The 20,101-nt window shown below is 38.0% G+C and overlaps 1 protein-coding gene across 4 annotated transcripts in view; it reads right to left on the bottom strand.

Annotated features, from left to right (window-relative positions):
• The window catches only part of LOC121673336 (USP6 N-terminal-like protein), a 112,423-nt gene that overhangs the window by 33,859 nt on the left and 58,463 nt on the right, over positions 1-20,101 (bottom strand). For all 4 annotated transcript variants that reach the window (XM_042046559.1, XM_042046560.1, XM_042046557.1 and 1 more), the window contains 2 exons: positions 7,094-7,133; positions 2,274-2,354 (listed from right to left, as the gene is read on the bottom strand). In XM_042046559.1, the coding sequence (XP_041902493.1) occupies positions 2,274-2,354; positions 7,094-7,133 (121 nt within the window). The remainder of the gene's footprint in view (positions 1-2,273; positions 2,355-7,093; positions 7,134-20,101) is intronic.

The raw sequence follows: 20,101 nt of genomic DNA, 5'->3' as shown, positions 1-20,101 counted from the left end.
AGAAGAAAAAAGTTGAGAAGCAGCCTATAGGCAGGCCTGCAAGAGTACTGAATGAAAACTGTAGTTTTCAATTAAACATTTGACAGTTTGGGATAATGGAATCAAATATATGGATTCATTTACAATATGTGTACAGTATGAACAGATTCCTTCAAGGCAAAGTTCCCTTAGCTGTATATTATGAAGGCTCACACAAACAGCCTGTCCAAAGCCCTGTATTTTGTACATACCTGTTGTATACCTGAGACCATCACTTTCTCTGAGTCTCCCTTCCTATCTAAGAGCACAAGCGTATCTCAAATATGCCATTTTCCAAAACCAAGCCATCACTACAATTATAATCTATAATCCTACAACATTATTACTGTTGTTGTTGCTGCAATGTTCCCTTCAGTGCTGTTTCTAAAGAATACTGATTTCAGGAGCAGCCTGACTGCACAGAAATCATGGCAGTGTCAGGTGAAGTGAGTCTTGTAACACACAGACTGTTCATTTTCTTTAGCCATTTGTTCTTCTAGCATTAACCACTTTATCCAGTCAAGTGAAGACAGAACACAAGAGTCATGAACTATTCCTGCAACTACTCCTTCCATGCTTCAAGAATGTGAGCATGGAAAGCTGGTGCATTCTTCCAACACACTTCCAGATAAAAACTGTCTTTAAGAACATGGGCAGGTTTTCCATAAAGAGAAGTGACAAATAATGTCTGCATTCCACTGGATGCTCAGGAGGAGGAGGCAGCTGATTCTTTACTCTGTATGTTCTGGTTCACTTACCACATAAGATGTGAGAGAGAATAAGGAAAACACCCTTGTTTTTTAAATCTCATGTGCTCCACCAGAGTTCAACAATGAGTGAAAATTTTTCCTAGCCTCAAGCAAAGTTCATCCCTTTATGAACATATTGAATTATTTCAGCCACTATTTATAGTTCAGCGTATAATTTGTTACATGAACTGAAACTCTTTCTGCTCAGCTGATCTGCTACATCTTCCGCATGCCTGGTGAAGGGAGGCTTATTTATTTAAGTCAGTGTCTCATGGACTGATGTCACCAATGGCTGAAGAGTACAACCACTGCTGCTTAGATGACACGTGGTTATTGTGTTACCTGAAAGGTCATATTTAACACTCTCTTTGCAAAGTAGCTGTTACAGAGGTTTTTTTATTGTCCCTTTGACTTGGGAACATATTTGATCTTAAAATCTCCTTACTGCCACATTAAGAAAACAAAGTCACAAGTGTTAAGACCCCTGGTTTCTCCTCCCAGAGAAAATGGCAGGACAGAAAGTAGGATAGTAAGAAAAACTTTGAGAACAAATAATTATTTTTCATGCATTCACATCATATTTCGAGGAAGTGGACTTTCTAGATTCTGAGCTATACCCTGAAAGAGATCAACCACTGGCTTTGGTTTTTAACAAAAGCAAAGTGCAAGATACAGCCACCAGTCTAAAAAATGCAGGTAGTGAGCAGACAGGATGAGCAGGGGACATGCCAAGTAAATTTCTCCCTCTACTTTCCTTGTAGCATCTCAGCTCTCTGCTCATCAGGCTAACAAGTATTCTGGTCTCAATATCTCTCTTCAAAGGTCTCAACTTTACACAGATCATTTACTTAAGCAGAAGGCCAGTAAGGTGACATTCCAGGCCAGTCATCCAGGCAGGAACCTGGGATGTGTAACAGCTGTCCTTGCTCCTCTGCACAGTACAGGTGGATCAGCAGCATCAAAAGTACCCGCAAAAGAAAATGCAAGTCTTAAGCTGTGTTGAAGAGAAGAAGGAATCTGAATTTGGGATTCTGTGCATTATCCACCGATCAGCCACAAGACCAGCTATGAAACCCCCCCCAGAACCCAGTGTTGGGAATACAGCCTCTCCAGAAAGGTTTTTCCAGCCAAAATTCTTCCGTAATTTTAAGATGACCAAGACTACAATTCCAGCAAATAAACTGTTCACATGGAAGTCCCTACCTAGCTTTTAAAACAAGTAAAAGTACTTAGCACTTAATGGCACACCTGACATAACCCACTCTGTCTACAGATTACTTTGCACACATGAACACACTGAACAAAATTCCTCTCTTTTGAGCACCAATTTTTTTGGGTAATTCCTCTTGGGTTATTAGGTATTATTGCATTTTGGAAGAACAAAAAACCTTATTCTTTCAGTGTGGGGTTTGGGTTTCTTTCAGCTATCAAACACAGGCAATCTAATTTCAGGGTATACATTCTTTCAGAAGTGACAGCCAATGACAAAGGCATGCAGAATTTTACCTTTTCACTATTCTTGTATTTTTCCCAGCTTTTCAACATCTTAAGCCATTTTGTAGTCCTTTCAATTTCAAGGTGCTTTTGCTGAAAAGGAATTAGAAAATTTTAATATCTCCAAAATGAATGCATTTAAAGTTATTTATGTTTTTCTCAAAATAACAAGAAAAAGTTTAACAGAGCATTATGAACTTTTTATTCAGTCATCTGAGAACAGCAAAGAGTAACACCAGTTCATTTAAGACATCCAAAAAACCAGCCAACCAAAAACCAAGCAGAAACTCTTATTTGCAGCACTATGGAAGAAATGTATTTCGTAGGAGGAAGTTAAGAGGACAAGATTTCTAGAAGTTTCTTCTTTATACATTGGGCGGGTTAAAAAAAAAAAAAAAAAAACTTCAATTTGTCTTCATACTCAGTAATCAGGCAAATAATTTCTGCTGCAAGCTACTTAAAAGTTAGTTGTCTCTGAAATTATCTTCTTTACCCAGACTTGCCCTAAACATAATTAGCTTCTGTTTGCTGATGATCACACAAAACATCCCTTCTTAAAAGGCACAAAGTTAAAAAGGAACAAAAAGAAGTGCATGCAAGAGTGACACTGCAGGAGCAGAAATGGGAATAAGCTTTAATTCTAGACATTAAAAGCTAGAAATCCTTGCCACAATTCTCCTCCTTGGCATATTTTCACCTGAATTACCAGGTAATTTAACATCAGGATTTCTTCTGAAGATCTATTTGCTCAAATTTTATTACTGACAAGAATATTTCAGTAACAAGGTGATAGAATGAGAATCAAACCAAAACAAACCCCATCTTCTCAAAATAAGTAGTTACATTAAGTAGTCTAGCAAGTACAGCTACTACCTTAGAGATTGCCCTTCTGTCTATAAAAATATGCAACAGTTGCTATCAACTTCTCAAATTTGGGAACCAAACAACAACTTGGAATCAGCCATCTTAGTGCACAGAATTTCAAGGTGCTTTGGCACGACATGGTAAAAAATCTGTATTTTGTTAGCTCCAATGATGACTTTTTGCAATTATTTTTACAGCTCAGTTTTACATTTTGGAAAGTGTCTCTGATTATACTGCAAAGTTAATAGTTAGCTGTGTGTTTTTAAATTTTTTAATGAGACTACTTCAACTCTCTCATAAAGCTTTGGAGTGGAAGATCCAGACTGGAAAGGTTAAAGCAGAAAAATGTACGTGCGTGGCTATTGCTTTCTCTTCAAAGCTGAATACAAGGAAGAATTTAGTTTTATTGTAAAGGACAGCCCCCTTACCTCCAACTTCAAATCCAGGGATTAATAAAGACAGGAAGGATATTCACATGGCTAGTGATTCAATCTCGTAACAATGTAAAAGTTTAATTTTAAAGCTCCGCAGGATACTGAAAAGTTATTAATACTTTCATTAAGTATTTATAAAGTCAATTGCATCCAAAATGTTGGGGGAAAATATAAAAGAAAATTACTACTTACTGTCCCAACAGAATCCTAATTTTAGTTCTAGCTTTTCCCCATCAGAATTTGTTCATTCTTTCTCAGCTATCAATGTAACAAAGTGGGCTTCTTTAACTTCCTGAACCTCTTTAATCCAGGATCCCAAAGCCTTGCATTAGCAGAAGTATAACTTCATGATGTTTAGGTCCACCCCAACTATGATAGGTCCACAAAACATCCAGGAAATAAGTTGGTTTGGGCTTTCAAGTTATTTTTGTTTAAATTCAAATGATATAAGCCTGACACAAGTATAAAAATGTTACGGGGAAAAGAAGTGCCTCTACTCTTTCAACCTTATCTAACTACTCATGTTGCAATCAACTGCCCACATTCCTGTTCAGGTTCTGGCTGTACTGAGGTATTATCTCAAATACTTGCCTTTTAAAAAAAAATTTAAAAGATGTCTCTTAGGAGTTATGTTAGAGGGGAAGACTAGAAAAACTATTGCTTCCCAGATATCACAACACTGTTTCTGATTCTCCTTCACACTTGCAACCCCTTTAAGGAATCAGCATTTTCAACATCTCTTAAAGCAGCTGTTCGTCTAGGCACGGTTTAGACTGCAGGAATAACAGGAAGTCAGGAAAGGTCTCTGCCCTCAACAAGTTCTTCAGATAATTGGTAAGAAAAATAAAACCCTTTCTGTTTCCATAGTCTTTTTGTTTGTATGTTTGATCTGCTTTCACGATTTTTGGTCTTTTGAGTCAGAAGCTCACTTCAATTGTATGTTTGTTCAAGCTTTTATGTCTTTGTGTCAATTTATCCCCGTTCTCAAGTGATGCTACTGTAGTCAAAATAGCAATTATTTCTGTGTTCAGTTGTTGAAAACTTTTAGCTACTTCTTTCCCTGCCTGAATTATGTTCACTTTCATGTCTAACAGGTACAACACTGAAAACACAGACAGATCTGAGGCAGCTCATTGCAGAGCAGATGTACGCTGCTGCTGCTCCTTCAGACAAGTTCCATGTAGATGTCACCAAAAAAAAAAAAAAAAATCCATTTATCTGTCTTCTGAGTACATTTTACACTTTGAAGCATTTTTGCCATTGAGAGTAACAGAATCCCTAATTGAAGCAGAGTTGGTTTCCTACTCATGTCAGTAAACAATGCACTAGTGAAAGCAAAAATAGTTGGCAAGCATCCCTCTCGTGTGCAGCACTCCACCTTCCCAGAGAGCACGTGTGCCAGGGGCTGAGGCTTAAAGCGTGCTTCAGCAGAAGCTTCAGAAAAAACCAGAACATGCTACACTGTCCCCCAGAGAATTTATGATCAAGTAAACCAAATCAAATCAAATTACAAAACTTAACAAACTGAAAATGACTTAGAGACATTTCATAGACCTTCAAAATCAGAGTCAGACACAGACTCCAGATTTCCTGAGGTCAGTTCTCTGACTCCTTTCCTCCAGAAAATCTTTCCTCCCCTTGTTTTAGCTGAGATGTGCTGTATGATTCATCTAAAGGTTAAGTAGTTCATAACGAAGGACACTGATTTGATACATTTAAGGCATCAAATGTGCAGCAAAGTAATGAAGCACCAAAATCCTTAATTATAACTATTAATGCACAGTAAAGGTATTATGACCAAAAATACACACACACAAAAACACACAGAAATCCCAGCCAATTCCAGCATAAGTTTGTTTTTATCTGAAGACCAGACTCCAAATTCACAAGGATATCAACCTTCTACATAAGTTGCAAATGAAATGAAAACTTGAGTTAGGAATATTTTTTAAAATTCACAAGGCAAAAGGAAAGCATAAATACTTCTGCCAAGTAAGCGACTTCAAAAGCCATTGTACCAAAAGCTCATAATCTTAGCCTGCATTAACATAACACAGTAATCCTTATGAATGGTAATCTCGAAAACTGCAAAGATTCAAACCCTGCTGACAGAAGCCAGATAAAGCCCAGACCAGCAGAGGTCAGGATACCATCAGGAGTGTAACCAGGAGTCTCATGCAGGAGCATCACTGGATGATTATAAAAACACACTAGACTTGTAATTTAACACTGACTCCATAAATACAGTTTCTATGCTGACACTTTGAGACAGCACAAACAAAATTTGGGACAGAGAACTGAGACACTATTTCCACCAATAATTTAAGGCTAACTACAAAGCCACAGTGAATCAGAGCTTCAAAATACATTTACCATAGTAGCTGCAAGCTGCCTAATATTTCTGCTGAGAGACTCACCCCCCTGCTGTGTCCTTCTGATGGAAATGAAATTATACATACACTCACTGTGTTATTAAATGTAATGAAACATGGCAGGAAAATGCAACTATTTCAGGCTGTGTATGCAAAACCACACATGAACCAAGGCAAAACAAAAGAGACTTACAAGTTCTATTCTTTTAGAGTAAGCATCTCTTACTAGCTTCAGTATATAAATGAAGCTCAAAATAATTAATTTTCCAAAGCACTGCTGCTCTTAACACTCAAGGAGCTGAGCTGCCTTGGAATAAGTCATTCCATCCTTTTTCCATGTATTCTACTGATTTATGCACCCAAGAGGGCTAACTTAAACTTACAGCTTTAAATATTTTATCTTGAGTTTTCTGATCTGATTTGGTCTTGGAGAAAGCAACAGACCCAACTGACCAAGGGGAAATACCAACAGTAACTAGGCCCAGACAGGCAGAAATTCAGTTCCCCATTATTTTTATTGCTTTCCACATTCCCAACACATCAGTTGTCAAACTACTTCTCCAGTACCCTCCAGCAGCAGCAGGATTTTTGGACTAGGACATGCTCCAGCTGCCAGCAGGACCTGCATGTCCAGAACACACCCTGCTCAGCAACTCAGCATTACAAGGGAGGTCACCACACTGTAGTGGCAGCAGGATACTTGTCACCATTTCCCAAAGCAGCAAAGCACCCCACGCTCCTCAGGACAGCAGTGCACACCTCAGTGTCAGTGCCACCACCTCGCTCACATCATCCATCCATCCCCCAGCACAGCTGATGGCAGCTCCTGGCACAGGACCACAGCTCTCACTCTTTCAGGGCAGAGCCGGCTGTGAGCTCTTAAGTAGCTCCATTTCCTTCACTAGGTCATATGATGGGCAAGGAATATTCACATCTCATTGACAGGAGCAAATGTAAGAATGAGTGGGCCCCAAGGGATCTGTGGGCGAGTTACTGTGGCCTCAAGGATACAGCTCTTAGGGGACTTAGAATGTGCTTCTTTGGAAATGCAAATCACTAAAACGATTCACCAACTCATTTCACAATGATTTATATTGTTAAAAGCTGTAAATCTGTAAATGTTTACTTCCCAGTAACAAAAGCCGGAGGACAGTGGACTTACCTTTTCTATCACCGCATCATGGACAGGAAGCTCCTCTGGACTGAAAACAAAGATAAAGTTTATATTAGTCTTGGTTAATCTTGGCACAAAATCATTTCTGCATAGGTTCTTACAAGTCACCATTTACAGCAGCAATTTGTACTAACAAGTGAACAAGAATTTTGAACTGTAAAGAAGAACTAATATTTTTAAGTACAGAACTAGGATTTTAAATCAAAGTAGTTGCATAACTTACAAAAAACATTGCATAGCTTAAGAAAACTTTTTTTTTCTTCTGTAAAAGCACCTCTGCTGTATTACTGAACTGAAATCCAAACGATTTTTGTTTTATTTGACCATACTATTGTTAGCTGATTTACAAATTTAAAAAAAAAAAAAAGTACTTCCTCCTTTACCACTGTGCTCAAGGAAAGGCTCCGAGACTTTGCTTGACTTAGGAGAGCTAACTCACATTTTCTCAAAACTACAAAACTCACTCTAAATTTTAGTATTAATTAGGTACCTAGTAACAAAACAGATTTTTGTTTTTTTTTCTGCTACTTCTTCCTGGTTACTTAAAGTCTTTTTACTTCTTACCCTAAGCCTAAAAGGCAGTTTAGGAACTGAAAGCTTGAAAAGCAACCTTTGACCAGATAGATCATCAGACTTTCCATTACCTTCGTTTCATTCTGCGACCTCTGTTTTTCTTATCAAAGAAATTTGTGTTTTTCCTCTCAAAAGTAACTGGACCATCTTGATGCCAAGTGAGCCTGCCTTCCCCTGCAGCTTCTGAAAACACAGCAGCTCGACTGTAAGAAGCAACTCCCTTCTGCTACAGAGGTCTGCTAAAATAACACACCCAATAAAACCATGTTTAAAAGGGACTACAACACAGGAAACACTGGAAATGCTTTTTAAAATTCCTACTGAGTCTTGGTATTATGAAAAAAACCCTCATACCTACATCATTACAGCTTTTTATAGCGAGGCCATTAAACCCCAGTATTTTAGACCTGCATCCACTCTGTGCAAGGGTGACCTTGGGGAAGGCTACAGAAGTTAATGCTTCAGTCAGTGTAACAACACTCTGATGCAAAGTGCTTGAATTGTATTCAATCTCATTTCATTTATAAGATGCTGTTTCAGATTCAGAAGTTATATTTGAATAAAAAATACAGAATAAAGAAATACATTTGAACCACCTAATCCAATGGAAAAACTTGCTCCCATCAACACCTTCACAGAGACCAAACACAAGTCAAAGTTTCCAGTCCACAGCCCAGAAATTAATTTTAAAACCAAAAGACTGTTGCTTTTGAGCAGCACTGCAAAAACCGTAATTCCTTCATTTAGAAGCACTTAACTAATACCTGAAAGTTCTCTTGGTGAACAACATCAAAATCAAAAAAACTCCTGATCAACATCTAACACACTAGAAATGACCTCTAGTCAGTGCTATTTGTAAATGTTAACAAAATTACAGTATTGTGCACAGTCTCATATAACTAAATCAAGTAACTGAAAGCAGGCTCTTTGTATGCCAAATGTCACCTAGAAATTCAGCTTATTTGAAGCGGAAAGAAAAAGCAAAGGGGAAGAAAAAATTCAGTTTAATACAATCTGCTTGGGGTGGTTGCTGTCTGGTTTGATGTACAAAGACTGCTAGGCCTTCTCACATCACTTAAAATTTCCAATTCTTTAGTGACAGTTGCAGGCCCTGCCTACCCTCCACGAGCCTCCCACAGCAGCCTCATTCTTCACAGCCCTACGAGGTCACACCAGCAGCTGGCTGTGCACACAACAAACCCTTTTTCCTCCAGTGCTGCCTGCAGCGTGAAAGGCAAGGATCTGACAGCTCCGCATCCCTGCAGACTCATACTGGCCACAGCAGCTCCTCTGCTGAACTGGTACCACTTGACAGCTTATCTGCACACTGGCATGGAAGCTGATCACATGAAAGATTAATCAAATCCTATTTTTCACAAAGGGAGAAGGAGTTTTAGTGATTTATTAAGCAATTGCTCACTGCTAATTTTGGGAGTTACCATCAATGCACAAAGAAAAGGCAGGCTGAACCTCCTGAGCAGGAAAAGGCAGCCCTCACGTCCTGGGAAGCAGACACTAAATTAATCCAACATCAAATTTATGCCCACATTGCTCGTTATTTTTTGAGCTGTACAGCTCTGCTCTAATATGACAGAGCTACACTGAAATTCCACAGCAGCACATTAAGGCAGCCCCATGTTTTTATTCCCCAAGATGATGCTGAGCACCAGGCAAACAGCTCAGAAGCCAAATGAATGGCCCTGGGCTGCTCAGTAACTCGCTGGACACGCAGTTGTTCCTGGAGATCTCCCTCTCCACTAACGAGATGGCACCAACTATGCCCATATACTCATATGTGTAAATATTAAAATCTACCCTGCAAGGATTGAAGAAGAGGAAGAGCAGGCACACAAACTCTCTCAAGCCCCTAAGGTATTTTAAATAAATACAGCTCCATTTAGTGTACGTGTTTTCTATGCAGAAGAATCTTAAGAGGCTTTTTTATTATTAGGTAGGAACAGACACAAAATCAATTGATGTCTACGAATCTGTTACTTTATTGTACCTTCTATTTTTTCTTTATAATGATGCATCTTCCCCTTCCTTTCCCAGCCCAGCCAATCTAATATTGTTACACCTTAATTATTTCTTTTAAAAATTAATCTTCTCCAACCATTCCCAGTATATGTAAACTTGCATTTCTCCATGGTGTTTATCTGCATACTTCACCAAATAATAATGGGAAGTAGTAAACAATATTAACATAATATAGCCATATCCTGCCCTAAGACGACTGTTTTCCTTTAATAGCTCAAGTAATATGCATTTAGGGGATACAGAGAGAACAGAAGTGATTAACATCATTAGCTTGGAACCATACAATCCTGGATATCCAAAAGAGGAGTCACAGGGATGCTTTTAACTGAAGTCATGAATATAAGGTCTCACTTAGCAGAAAAAAGATCTTAACACTCTGCTGTCTGCACTAAAGTAAAATCTGAACTAGGTAAAGTCAGCTGTTGAATGAGCCAGGAATTAAGAATCACCACACCTGGCCTGTGCCTTGCCATCAAGACAAGAGCTCCCAGCTGCAGCCATACAGGATCCCAACAGCAGCTCAGGGCTCTGCCTGTCACTGCCAAGCGGCTCTGGAGATCGAGCACTAAGAGAGAGGACTGAAGATACTGTCCACACGTCTAGGAGCTGCAAAACACTGCAAGATCAAATCACAACTGCGGTAAGCTGCCTGATAGTCATTCTACTAGGAGGCTCCTCAAAGATCTCTCACTAGAAGAAAGTGAATACTGGATTCCAAGGTTTGACTGGAACTTGATATCCACCCTTGGTCCTCATTGGTGGTGATCTGCAGCACCAGCCCAAAGCCATCTTCCCATCTTTCAGGCTGAACTACTTCCACTTTCTGGTGAAAAGGTCTCCAAGTTCAAAGACACAAGAGTTCATTTATTGGACTTGATTGAAAATGCCTTTTTTTATTGCATTGTAAGGGATGAATGGATCTTACATCTTTAAACCTACTACAATGACTAACACAGGTTTTTGTGAATGTTTCAAGAAAACTTAAAAAAAGAAACTATGTCAAATGCATAAATATCTGTCACTTCAGAACATTAAATATGCAGATCTATGGCTTTGACCATTACAGTATGTGTTGTAATTAGCCTCCCAGAGTAACAGTGGTAGTTGAAATAAATTGAAAAGTCTAAGACTTAACAAGCTTACAGTCCCCTACCCACTGCTGCTGTTTAAATCAGTCATCTTTAAACAGCACTTCGATGTATTTTTTCAATACAAACACAAGGAAAGACTTTCTTGTATTAGACACTCTTATTCCTTTCCTACATTTGTATTTAAATCCCAAGTATGTTCCCTGCTGATTCAAATCACCGAATTTTCCTGTTTCTAGTTCGGCTTAAGTTTAAGAAATGTAAAGCCTCCTCTGTCCTTTGCAGCTTCAGTTGAGGGTGGAAGGTATTTAGTGCAATGATCAGTAACCTTGGTATACCAATCACCCCAGAATTCTGAATTCCAGAGGATCGATTAATTTCTTCATAGTCACAAGCTGGACAAGGCCTGACAACCAAATTTTCACTGGGAAAAAAATAAGTGACAAAAATTGACCACAAGAAGACCAGAAATACTACAAAGCTTAATTACCCAAAGAATTGTAATGTTCAAAATCTTTTGCTACACGGTACTTTTATTTCTCAATTTCTATTTCAGAACACAGCACTTGCTTAAAAATCCTCTCTACTTGGCTCTAGTCTGTCTAACCCAGACACAACTGGCCAGAGCACTGTGAAGAACTTTGAGGCTCATTATTAGGAAACATTTGTGGGAATAACTGTGATATACACAAGTCATCTAGTAAAAAAGTCAATTACATTCAATATTTCTGTATTACTGAACTCAGTGTAAAACAACCACTAAAAAAGTTTAATCTTCATAAAACCTGTAAAGCAGTGCCTATGCAAAAAGTTTTCTCACACTATCCTCAGTAATTTTCTCATGCTCTCCTCAAAGTACTCTAAGTGCAATAGCATCACCTTGTACCACTGCACAGAGTTTCATTTTAAATGAAAAGTATTTTGAAATCGTATCTGGTGTCACATTTTAAATATAACATAGGATAAGTTTTTTGCAGAACACTGATCTTCATGGTCTCACTGAGTTAACCATAAAGAAACAAATGCTGTGCATTCAGCTTGTCATTTGTGATGCACTGTTTTTTAATCCATGAGGAAAACATACTTGCTATTACCCAGGAGACTTACTTTAAAGGCAATATAAAAAAAAAAAATTAAGAACCAGTCATTTGTATCATTTTGAAGCTTTCATGATCAAGAAATTTTTGAGTGAAACATCCACAGACATTAGTAAGGTATAAAAGTCAAAACCAAAACTGATGTGAAATAAATTCTTAAGAGTGATCATGCACAGGTAAGGTATGAGGGGAAGAATTCACTTGACAGGTCTGAACACAAAGAGCTTTAGTAAAAATGGAGTTGTCTTGCTGTACAACATGAAACTCAAGAAACTCAGATTGCTGAGTAACAACTTCCACCATTACAGTATTCAGATGTATTAGGAAAAAGTAAAATCTTCCCAAATAGGTACAGTTTTAAGTTGTGTGATTTGTCAGGAGTGAGTTGTAGGAATCTATGGCTTTACTAGACACAAAAAAATGAGTATATTCACACTGGGAAACCAATTCTACAGCAATAAACACACAACAAGGCGTTGTATTAGGTCTGCCTCCCCCTCAGTGTCTGATACATGGCACATAAAGCTGTCTGGGCAATATGTGGTATTATGGATGTGTACAACAACGCTTTGCAACAGAATCACACCTTCAACATAATTTTCAGAGGAATCCTGACTATGAATATTGCTTTAATTTTCCAGTTTTTGAAAGGAAATTAAAGCAAAAGTGTTATTTTCAAAGCCAATAATATATGAGAAAGATTTCTGAAAATATTAAGGAGAAGGTAAGAAAGCTGTTGGTTTTCACATACAAAATTCTGTGGCTCGCTTCCTTCTTTGTACTTCACAATTTACTTACAAACTCACAAATTTCATTGAGTCTCTCTCTCAAAATAATTGGAGCTCTGCTACTGTAATCATCCACTTGGAATTTTCACCAAACAACCTCTGCACAGTATGGGGGTAGTGACTACAGCAGATTAAAAAACAGCTTTCAGAAGTTTTATTAAAATTCATAAGCAAGCCAAAGCAATTAATTAACATATGGGATAAGCCAATGTGATATTCCACAATATAATTACCAGGAAACATGCTGCAAGAAAGAATTTAATGCTGGCAAAAGGTTGGACCACATGTGATTTTGTGACTAGGTTTTATTTGCAATTATTATTTGTGGATTCTGTGGATGTCGCTGCCAATTTGCACAGCACAGTGCTATGAACATGTAGCTCCTGTCCAGAGAGTCTCAAGCAATGCACACTCAGAGATGAGATAAAATAAAATCAAAAGTTTTATCAAAATCAACTAAATCTCAAAATGGTGACTTTTTAGTAAAGTACTCTGCTGCATGGGAGAAGATGACTTTGCTGTAAAATTTTTACTGCCACTATGAAAAATTATCAAGAAATTCATAGAAAAAAAACATAGAACTGTGTTTTCACTGTCAAATGCTAAAAATATGTGTTTTCCTGTGTTTTTAGTGAAAAGGTATGTTCTATACGCAAAGTTTCCCCAGCTTGGAATTAGAAAACCTTTGAGAAAATCTATAATATGCTTAATTGAGCACATCAGCATTTCTAGTGATTTTTGATATCACTTTAATTGTACATAAATGAACACTGAGGTTAAAAATGTCTTCTCAGAATCTCGTTTTTATAAAGAAAAAAATTAGTCTAAGCTACCTTAAAATTCTCTAGAGTCTAAAAGGCAAAATGAAAGAGAATGCCTTGCTTCTAATTTACATTTGATAAATGTCTAAAACACCTAGGATTTTCTCCTTAAACACATATCTCCTGCTTTGAAGTACCGCTTGAAGGTTACTTCCCATGCAGATCACTTACGCCATAAATTAACAGCGATCCATGGTTTGCATGTTGGCAGCTTCATCTGCATTAAAATTCCTGCACTATGCAAAGCTTATTCCAACATAAATTAACTAAAATGGTATTGTTCCAGCAATACATACTTGCTCACTGCTGAAGCTCACAGCATTATGTACCTACACTTGCTTCTTTCAGGAAATAAACGTCAGTGGTCTCGAATCCCATTTTGGTGGGTCCTTCATTGGGTCTAGAGTAGCAGCATCTTTGCACTTCTACAAACTGTCCCCCCTTTTAGCATCCTTAATCTGTGCCAGTGAAACACACTCTGGCCATTTCCTACATTCAGTTACTTTAATCTTCTATAAATGCAAAATTTAGTAGGAAATATACGAGGTAATAATGATTATGCTAAATATGTATGTTTTAAAGCTTAAGCAGTAACTCAAAACCACTGCATATCGCTTTATGAACGTTGTATAAATTAAACTATATTAACGTACTCAATCATTTCTTTCAGTTCTGCTACCTAATAGCTCTTTTCATAAAAGGAAGTACTTTATGAATTCCTAGTACACAGTGGGTGATCTTTTACTCAAATCAAGTAGCAGCAGCTGTTAACAAAAAAACACATTATTTGTCCTCAGTTGGCAGAACTATCCTGCAGCTTATTTTTGTGTTTGCCATCAAATCTGCAGGATTGCATTCACCTCATTTCCTTCTGTATCTGCAGAGGATTGCTGAACTGACAGCCTGGACTACCTCAGCTGAAAGAATGGATATAAAATTCAAATTTCAACTCCAGTCCTAAGAATAAGCTTAGAATAAAGCCAAGCCAAAGAAATGGGTTAACACTGTGATACAGTTTTAGGAAGGAAAAACAAGACCATACCATTCTGAGTTACAGAAAATAACAACAGAACACTTCTTCCTTCCACAGGAAGGACCTGCATGAAGGGAATATAAGAGAAGAACCACACACTAGATCACCACGATAAGACAAGGGGAAAGGGAAGACAAAAAATAAAAGAGAACATCATCTTAAATACAGTTGCAAAAAAAATTAAATTCACAGTCCAAGTCACAGAAAAATTCATTGGTAACTTCTAGACACGTAACTTCAAGGCACTTCCTCCTCCTGGTGAAGTCCTACCACTAAATACACAAGTGATGTGCAAATATATAGAGCTGTAAAGCTCACAGGTGACTAGCTGAGAGAAGCTGATTCCTCTCCCTTTGCTAGGTCTGGTTTAGACAATTTTCCTGAAACAGCTTTGAATAAACAGCCGATCTTCACCATCAGGCTGACAAAGAATACTTGTGAAAGTAGCAAGCCTGAGAAAAAGTGAACAGCAAAGGCACTGAAGAGTTCCTGGTGGTAACCAAAACACCTTCTAAAGCAACACTTCTGACCACATGCTCTTGCAAAATAAGACCTCGCTTTAAGGAAGAAAATACTGCAAATTTCCACGGACAGCTCATGCTTTTGAACACAAGTTCAAATGCATTAATGCAAAGAGAAGAGTCACAACACAACCACTACCACGAGCGCAGACAGATTCAGAGAAAAATGTTCATTGTCCATCAAGGAAGCAGAGCTGTTAACTCAGTCAGAATGGACAGGACTAAGGAAATTTTACAGCAGGTCCAATGTATTCTTCCACTGTCAGGGATGTTTAAATACAATTACCCATCTACCCTGGTCTCTGACACAGCCTCACCACTTCACAACGGCATAGCAAGCAGGGATTCATTTCAACTTATCAGGAATTCCATAACTGGAAAACAGTGGGTTTGCTGTGTTTTCAAAACAGGTTTTGTCAGACAGAAATACAATTAAAATATTATTTTAGAAGTAGTTCCTGTGGAAGCATGCAAAAGAAAAAAAAAAAAAAAAGAAAGGATTTGTCTAATGCTAGGAAGATGGACCTAAAAAAAGCATTCTGAATCTCAATTACTAACCCAAGAAAACTACCACTTCTCTCCTTAAATAAAGATAATATCCTCAGGGTATATTAGGGCAAAAGGAAAGAATGTTAAATAGAGCTGAGATTTGTGGTTGGGGGTTTTTTTAACAGCAGTTCCTCAGTATGATTAGCAATGAATATTTTGCAGCAAAATCAGTCAAGGCAAGTGTTATCACATATTTGAAGGCAGAATCCATGACACATAAAGCAAAACTCCAGTGAAGAGAAGAGAATTCAGTGGAGTTCCCATGGTAAATCTTCATAATGCCACATAAAATTTCTAGGCAGTCAAAATGAGGCAGATTCATATATTTAGGAGAAAGAGAAGAGAAACACAACTTTTCTTTAAAAAGAGAGATCTGAACTTTTTTTTTAATAAGTATTTGACTTTGGCAGCTGAAAGAGGCTGAACTTGGCACACTTCTTCCCGAGGGAGGGAAGAGTTTAGCCACTCTCCCGACAAGAGGGTCTGACCCTGTCTCACAAAGCTGAGAAGAGGAAAATGACAGCAAGTCCCTGCTGAATGACCAGGATAAATAAAATGCAGTAAGATTCACATTTATAATTGAACTCTTAAGAATAAACATTTCATTGCCATTTTAGCACATCACCACATCACTTAACATGTTTGGCAATATTTACTGTGCCTAGAAAATTACGAATTGTGGCTCCATGTCACTGTGAACAGTAACTTTGCAACTCTTCCAGCAGCCTTGGAGCTCCTTCCTTAAACTCCGATGCAGACTTAATGGCCTTAAAAGGAAATGGCCTTAAGCTGAGACAGAGGAGATTAGATCAGGTATTAGAAAAAAATTTTTCACTCTTAGGGTGGTCAGGCATTGGAAAAGGTTGCCCAGGGAGGCAGTGGAGTCACCATCCCTGGAGGTGTTTAAGAGGCTTCTGGATCTGGCACTGGCTGATGTGGTTTAGTGGTTATGGGGTTACAGTGATGGTGCTGGGTGTACTGATGGACTTAATGAGCTTGTTTCTTCCAACCCTGATGATTCTATGTCTCTCCTACTAAAAACTTGAAACTAAAATTATATAAAATCCCTATTTTTTGAATGCTACTTTGATTATTACCAAATTACATTAACCATGCTTCTTTTTTTAACTGCTATTACCCAAAATCTCAGCATAACTTCTGCTGCTGCCAAGAACCCTCAGAGACCTGTCCTTACAGCTCTTATCTGGAGAGAACTCACTCGTGTACCCACCCAAATCAGCAGGGAGTGCTGTGCAAGAGTTATTGCTTATGGACATGTGGTTCAACAGGCACATGGAAAAAAATATTAAGGAATGCACACAGAATACTTCAGAGATAAAGACTATTTTCCAGCAAGGCTACATACAAATTACCAAGAAATAGAATCCAAGAGGGGATAAGCGGTTGCTCATCATATTGCTCCCTATCAAAAAGTTCAGGGTAAAATAATAACACTGGAGGAAAAAAGTAATCAATAGTTTTATTTGGAGGCATTTAATGGAGTAGCTCAATCCTTGACTGAGCTCTCCCTTTCCTTGCTCCCCTAATTTGTTTCTGGAGCATGCTGTAGAAATGCATTAGAGCTAATAAAAATGCAGGTTTTTTTAAAGAGTGAAGTTTGATGGAGAAGAGCAGGTAGGTCTCTATCTCAGCAAAAGAAATAATAAATTCTGGTATTTGAAAAGCGCCTCTGGCAATGTGATAATCTCCATCATTAGCAAACTATTCTCAAAACATGTTCACTGCTTTAACAGGCTCATGGGATAAAGACTAAGGGTATGAGTCACATTCTCAGCTGCTGTGAACTGGTACAATTCCATCAGAATCAGAACAGAGCTACACTGCAAGAGTAGCACAAGAATCTAACCTAAATTTTGGAGAGAGCCTCATGAATGGGGTGAGAGGCAGAACACATCTGTATTTTCTACCACAAGTACTTCTATTGTACCACTCTTTATTCCCTAGGGGATAAAAACCCACATAAACAACCTTGCAAAATAAACCTCCAATCTGCCCAATCTCACTATGCTGATCCTGGAATATTTATCACCATAAGAGCATCTGCCACAGTAAATATACATCCCCAGTTTCCATTTACTGAGCAGGCAGTAAAAGGAAAAACATGTTTAAACTGAATCACCCAAGTCAGAACACAAAATCTGACAATACTGGTTACTGCTATAAGATAACAATTATTACTGTAAGTTAACACAAACCTTGATAATAACAAAGTCTGAAAAGAACTCCTACAGTGCAGGCTGAAGAAATAAAAGTACTTTTTAATTTTTTGAATCATGTCATGGCTGCATTGATTTTCACAGCTCATCAACAAAGTTACCAGAACAATTCCGTGACTGGCATTCATCAGGGAACAATGGAAAGGAAAAAGTTCTTGTAAAGTTGCAGTAAATAAATTGCAGTTTCTTCTGCCATTTTTATTTCATAACTGTTAAGGTGTGAACACTTAAAACACTTTCCACAATCCATTATTCAGAGTATTTAAGTCAGAATCCAGATTTCCCAATGAGGACTTGAGCTGTACCTGCCCCAAATTCCAAAAACCAGTATTATTTTTATTTTACTTAGAAAAACAAAACTGTGGCCTTGAACAGTTCTGTTATAAAAGAAAACTGAACACCTCCCTCACAGATGGGTGATTGTACAGAGAGAGAAATATAAAAGAATCACCAAGAATATACACACACAAAGATGCTTATATAAGACCACATAATGTAAATTCTAATTGCCAGCTAAAAATGAAAAGTGTGGGACATTTTATTTTTTTTAAATACTTTTGCGTGGCCACCATCTGATTGAAGGACTGAAATCAGTAGTTCCAACAGGTACCAAACAAATGAACCTTGCCGATGTTTCTTCCTCGGGGGGATGTTGTTTAAAGCGTTACGGGTTTCAGTACAAAGCCTCTCAGGACCTGGAGTGCATTGACCATTAGTGTGGTGACCTAAGTGCAGGAAGATGCTGTTCAGATTGGCTCAAATGTTAGCTTTCTGTGCCATCCTAGGAAGACACCGAGGCCGTCTGGCTTATCCTGCTCTGACTTTTGGCCTGGTGTTGAAAGGCTCCAAAGAGGATCAGCTCTTTAAACTGGTGTTGACCTTCACAATTGCAAAATGCTGTTCTCAGCTTCTACCCTACTTCAGGATCACGCACAAAGTTTGGGCTGTTTTGCAAACTTCAATCAGACAATGCTCAACCTTAACATTATGTGGGGCAGGGAGGAAAGGGAGGGAATAAAGCTGTTTTGCCCTTGTAGATAACTGGAGAGTTTCACAAAAAATAAATACAAGGATATATTCAAGAAAAATACATCTTTAAGTACGTGCTTTGATGACAGTCAGTTAAAGCTTAAATTCTTACTTACTTATAAAAATATTGACTGTCATTTGAATTTCTTGCTTTCTTTTACTGTCTTAAGACCTTTAATAACTTTTTAGCTATAAAAATAACTCATAAAATTGTCACTTCTAAATAGACAAATCAATATAGATATTACATAAACTGTCAGTTTGAAAAAATAAAATACCTTTTAAAACATTCTTAGTTGTGTAGTAGGGAACTTGTCACCACCCAAGGAATAAGGTATTTATTCTAGTAGCTTTTTTAACCATTCCAAAGCAGCACCAAAATCAACTAAAGAATTCAAGGAAGGGGAAGGGGGAAATCCCAGATCCCGAGGCATTACTGGAATGCCTGCTATGAGCTTCAAGACACTCAGAAACTCCTTTAGCTTTTTTTCCCTGAAATTATTCCCTTATCAATGACTGCTGGAAAAAATGCAAGTAGAAGTATCTACAAGGTAAAGAAAAGGGCTGACAAGAGAAGAGTCCACAGTAAAAATACTGACGACATTTGCTTTAAAATTTAGCCAGGTTCCAAGATAGGACAGAGAGGAACTGCTTTTTTGGGGGGTGCAGGGTCAAAATTCACATAATGCTGACCAAAAAGATACAACATATCCAAGAAGAAGAAAAAAAAGAAACAATAAAAAACTGAGCAAACAAACCGCTTGTTTTTTATGAATATCAAACACATTCTGCCTTTTTCATTTCCAAAAACAGCCAAAACAGGGGTTTTTTATGACTATCTGTGAAGAGATCTTCGGCATTTCTCCCATTCCTAAAATGCTTGATTGCAAAAGTCATCTATTACAGGCTAAGGCTTATCTGAGCCCGCCAGGAGTCCCCCGAGATGGTTTGCTAGACTTCCATCAGCTACAGGCACAGCACGAAGCACCCATCTCCTGCACTTTCTAGAAAAGAATATCTAATCTTATCAAAACAGTGGCAGATTGTATATACAGACACTGGTGCTAGACTTCAGAGGAAAAAATGTTCCTTTTAAAACTGAATGGCACTTTTCATACCAGCCTGACTATTCAGCATTCCTGCACTGTCACATGAAATCAGCAGCAGGATTTTTACTGCAAAATAAATTGCACGGAATAAGGACCATGACTGAGGTTTTCTGG

Source organism: Corvus kubaryi, unplaced genomic scaffold (genome assembly GCF_017639235.1).
Source record: "Corvus kubaryi isolate FWS band 111438036 unplaced genomic scaffold, C.kubaryi_AGA036_p1.0 65360, whole genome shotgun sequence".
Classification (NCBI taxonomy): Eukaryota; Metazoa; Chordata; class Aves; order Passeriformes; family Corvidae; genus Corvus; species Corvus kubaryi.
Note: the sequence above shows the minus strand (reverse complement) of the source record. Positions and strands in the feature narration are given on the sequence as shown.